Source organism: Atta colombica, unplaced genomic scaffold, assembly GCF_001594045.1.
Source record: "Atta colombica isolate Treedump-2 unplaced genomic scaffold, Acol1.0 scaffold45, whole genome shotgun sequence".
NCBI lineage: Eukaryota > Metazoa > Arthropoda > Insecta > Hymenoptera > Formicidae > Atta > Atta colombica.
Genome location: NW_017259534.1, coordinates 827,151 through 829,783, shown reverse-complemented (window position 1 = coordinate 829,783; position 2,633 = coordinate 827,151). Strand labels below are relative to the sequence as shown.

General features: G+C 35.9%; 1 protein-coding gene across 1 annotated transcript; it reads right to left on the bottom strand.

Annotated features, from left to right (window-relative positions):
- Positions 1-212: 212 nt before the first annotated feature.
- LOC108691304 lies at positions 213-2,018 on the bottom strand. The gene is made up of 3 exons (XM_018198978.1): positions 1,540-2,018; positions 839-1,380; positions 213-750 (listed from the first exon to the last, which is right to left on the bottom strand). The coding sequence occupies exons 1-3, from the start codon at positions 1,828-1,830 to the stop codon at positions 384-386; spliced, it is 1,200 nt and encodes a 399-aa protein (XP_018054467.1). The 5' UTR covers positions 1,831-2,018; the 3' UTR covers positions 213-383.
- Between the last annotated feature and the right edge of the window lie 615 nt (positions 2,019-2,633).

Below are 2,633 nucleotides of genomic sequence, written 5' to 3'. Positions count from 1 at the left end.
CGTAATTTAATAAATATGAAATATTCTCATTTAATTTAATAGAAATAATGTGTAATCCTTATAAAAAACAATATTAATATTCATTTTTTAAAATAATTTATAATTTTCATTTGCTTTACATTTTTGATATTAGATAATGATTTGAGAAAAATATTCCTGAAAATATTTTTGCAAAGTATAATACATACTGAATAAAATAAAATTTCTCGTGTGTGTGTGTGTGTGTGTGTGCGCGCGCGCGCGCGCGCGTGTGTGTGTGTGTACATACTTTTGCTGCCATTTCATCTTAGAAATCTATTCTATACCATTCTTTTATTAATATATATTGTGATAAAAAATAATTTTATTATTAATCTCAACATTGTTTCTTTATCTGTTAAATTTTAATAATGCGCTTCTTGAATATATCCCTTGATAGTTTTTGGCAAAGGCAACTTGTGTATATTATCTAATCTAATATATTGGCGGATGACAAAACGACAAAGATATTGCAGACTCCTTACTTGCGTGAATCTGCTCACTGGTTTCGTTAATCTGACCGGAAATGAAGGATATCCTGGATATTTTGGCCTCGAATAACAAATTACAGCGGACTGGCTGAAGTTCATGGAGTGATTTATTAAAGCAGCTACTGAAGTGAAGCCTTCGTTCTCAGTACTTTGATTGCACAGAGAAAATAAGCCGCCACTGTGTTCCATTCGTGCATGCAACATCTTCCCAGATGATTTAAAGCTGAGTGTTAGGACATACCTACAAGTAATCACATAGAATTTTATTTAGCACGTATGAATATATAAAATTTCCGCAAAGTAAAATTATGTAATAGAGTCTAATGTACCTATCATCTGACGAATCTCGAACTAAAAATGCACCATCTGGCTCAGATATGAGTTTAGCATCAGCCTCATCTCCCGATATGGGACCCCAATACCATCCATATTTACTTAGATTAAGTAATTCCTTTGCAAGACTCGCTTTAACTTTATGTTCATTATTTAATGTTTCGTTCACACTGTCAGAAACATCTGCTATTGCATTAAGAACTGCCACTGTTGCATTAGAATAGGTAGGTTGCATTACTGTTGCTTCGTTGACAGTTGTAACATTGCTTATAAATTTATTCTGCTGTCTTATAGGAACTGTATGAAGATTTATGCCAGTTATACCATATTGCATTCTATTAGTTTCGTTCTCTTCAATGTGGCAGGAATTTTCAAGTATGTCACCTAATCTGGTTTCATACAAAAGCCGGTCTGATGAGGCCGGTTCGTCATTTGAATGATGTTCTCGTTTTTCACAAGACTTAAAAGACTTAATGACAGATATAACATTATTCTGTTTTGTACTAGAGCAAGAGATCGATGTCTCTAGCTCTTTGTTCTGAAAAAGAATGACAAGAAAGAATTATCTTAAAACACAATCATAAAACACAATCATCACAGAAGAGGAGTAAAGCAATCTTGTTCCAAACAAAGGAAGAAGGAGAATTATGAAGAAGAAGAAAAGTAAGAAAAAGAAAAGAAGAAGGAAAAAATCTACCTTTTTCTTTGACTTGCATAAATTCTTCAGTAGCAAGTGCTTCTTGACATTACATACAAAATCAAAGAACGATAGTTTGCTGTTGGACGAGCCTCTGAATCTACGTTCCGTTGATCTAGTGTCGCTCGTCAGGTCTTCCCTCTTGTACTCCTGATGCCGATTACTCTCGCACCGCCGGAGAAGCGTCGCGAGTTTTCCACCCGTGTTTCCACGCCTGGATTTCCGTCGCGCGCCTGCTTGCTCCGCAGCGATGCCCGTGGTCGACTCCGGCTCCCTGTTCTGATCTGTCATATTCGTACGTGATAGAGTCCTCGGAGCGAATTGTTCCACCCGCCGTTCCTGTAACCGCGGTACTCGCACACGCCATCTATTCCACGCGGCCGGTGTGCTCGTGACGCTCGCGTCCAAGATTACTCCGGAATTTATCTCGAAAACCAGCAACGGACTACTGTCAAAAAATTCCGTCGGGCAGACACCAATGAAAGATGTCGCCCTTTTTCTCGAGGTCGACGCCGCCTAGTACTCCGAGCACCCGACAGAGCACACCACACCTTCAGCGGAGACCATCACATGTTAGATTTATCAACAACGACTACGAAAGTACGAATACGTTCCCTTATTCACTGCGAATACTGAAAATCTTATAGGTCATGTTATGTGTATTATAGATTTTCAATACTAAGAATGCAGCTAATATAATTTCTGATATAACTTCAAAACTAGATTTCAATTATCAGAGAGATAACGAAACGCAGCCGAGATATCGAACGACGTAATAGAAATAAGTTTGAAATAGAGATAGAGAAAGTTAGATGTGTCCATGATTTGGTGATCTCTACAGGCTTTACAAATAAGGATCCTTTTTCTTTCTAATTTTTGAAAAAGGAAAAGATAGAAAAGCTTAATGTAAATTAAAAATTATTTAAATACAAAATTATTTAAATAATTATCTTGTAAATAAAGAAAATATATCACTTAAAGTTGTAACAAAATTCTTCAAATCAAAATATTAATATAACGACAATGTATAACTTTACCGAGTTCTGTTTAAGTATTAATAATGTATTCTGATAATTGTTATGCTTATAAACGAC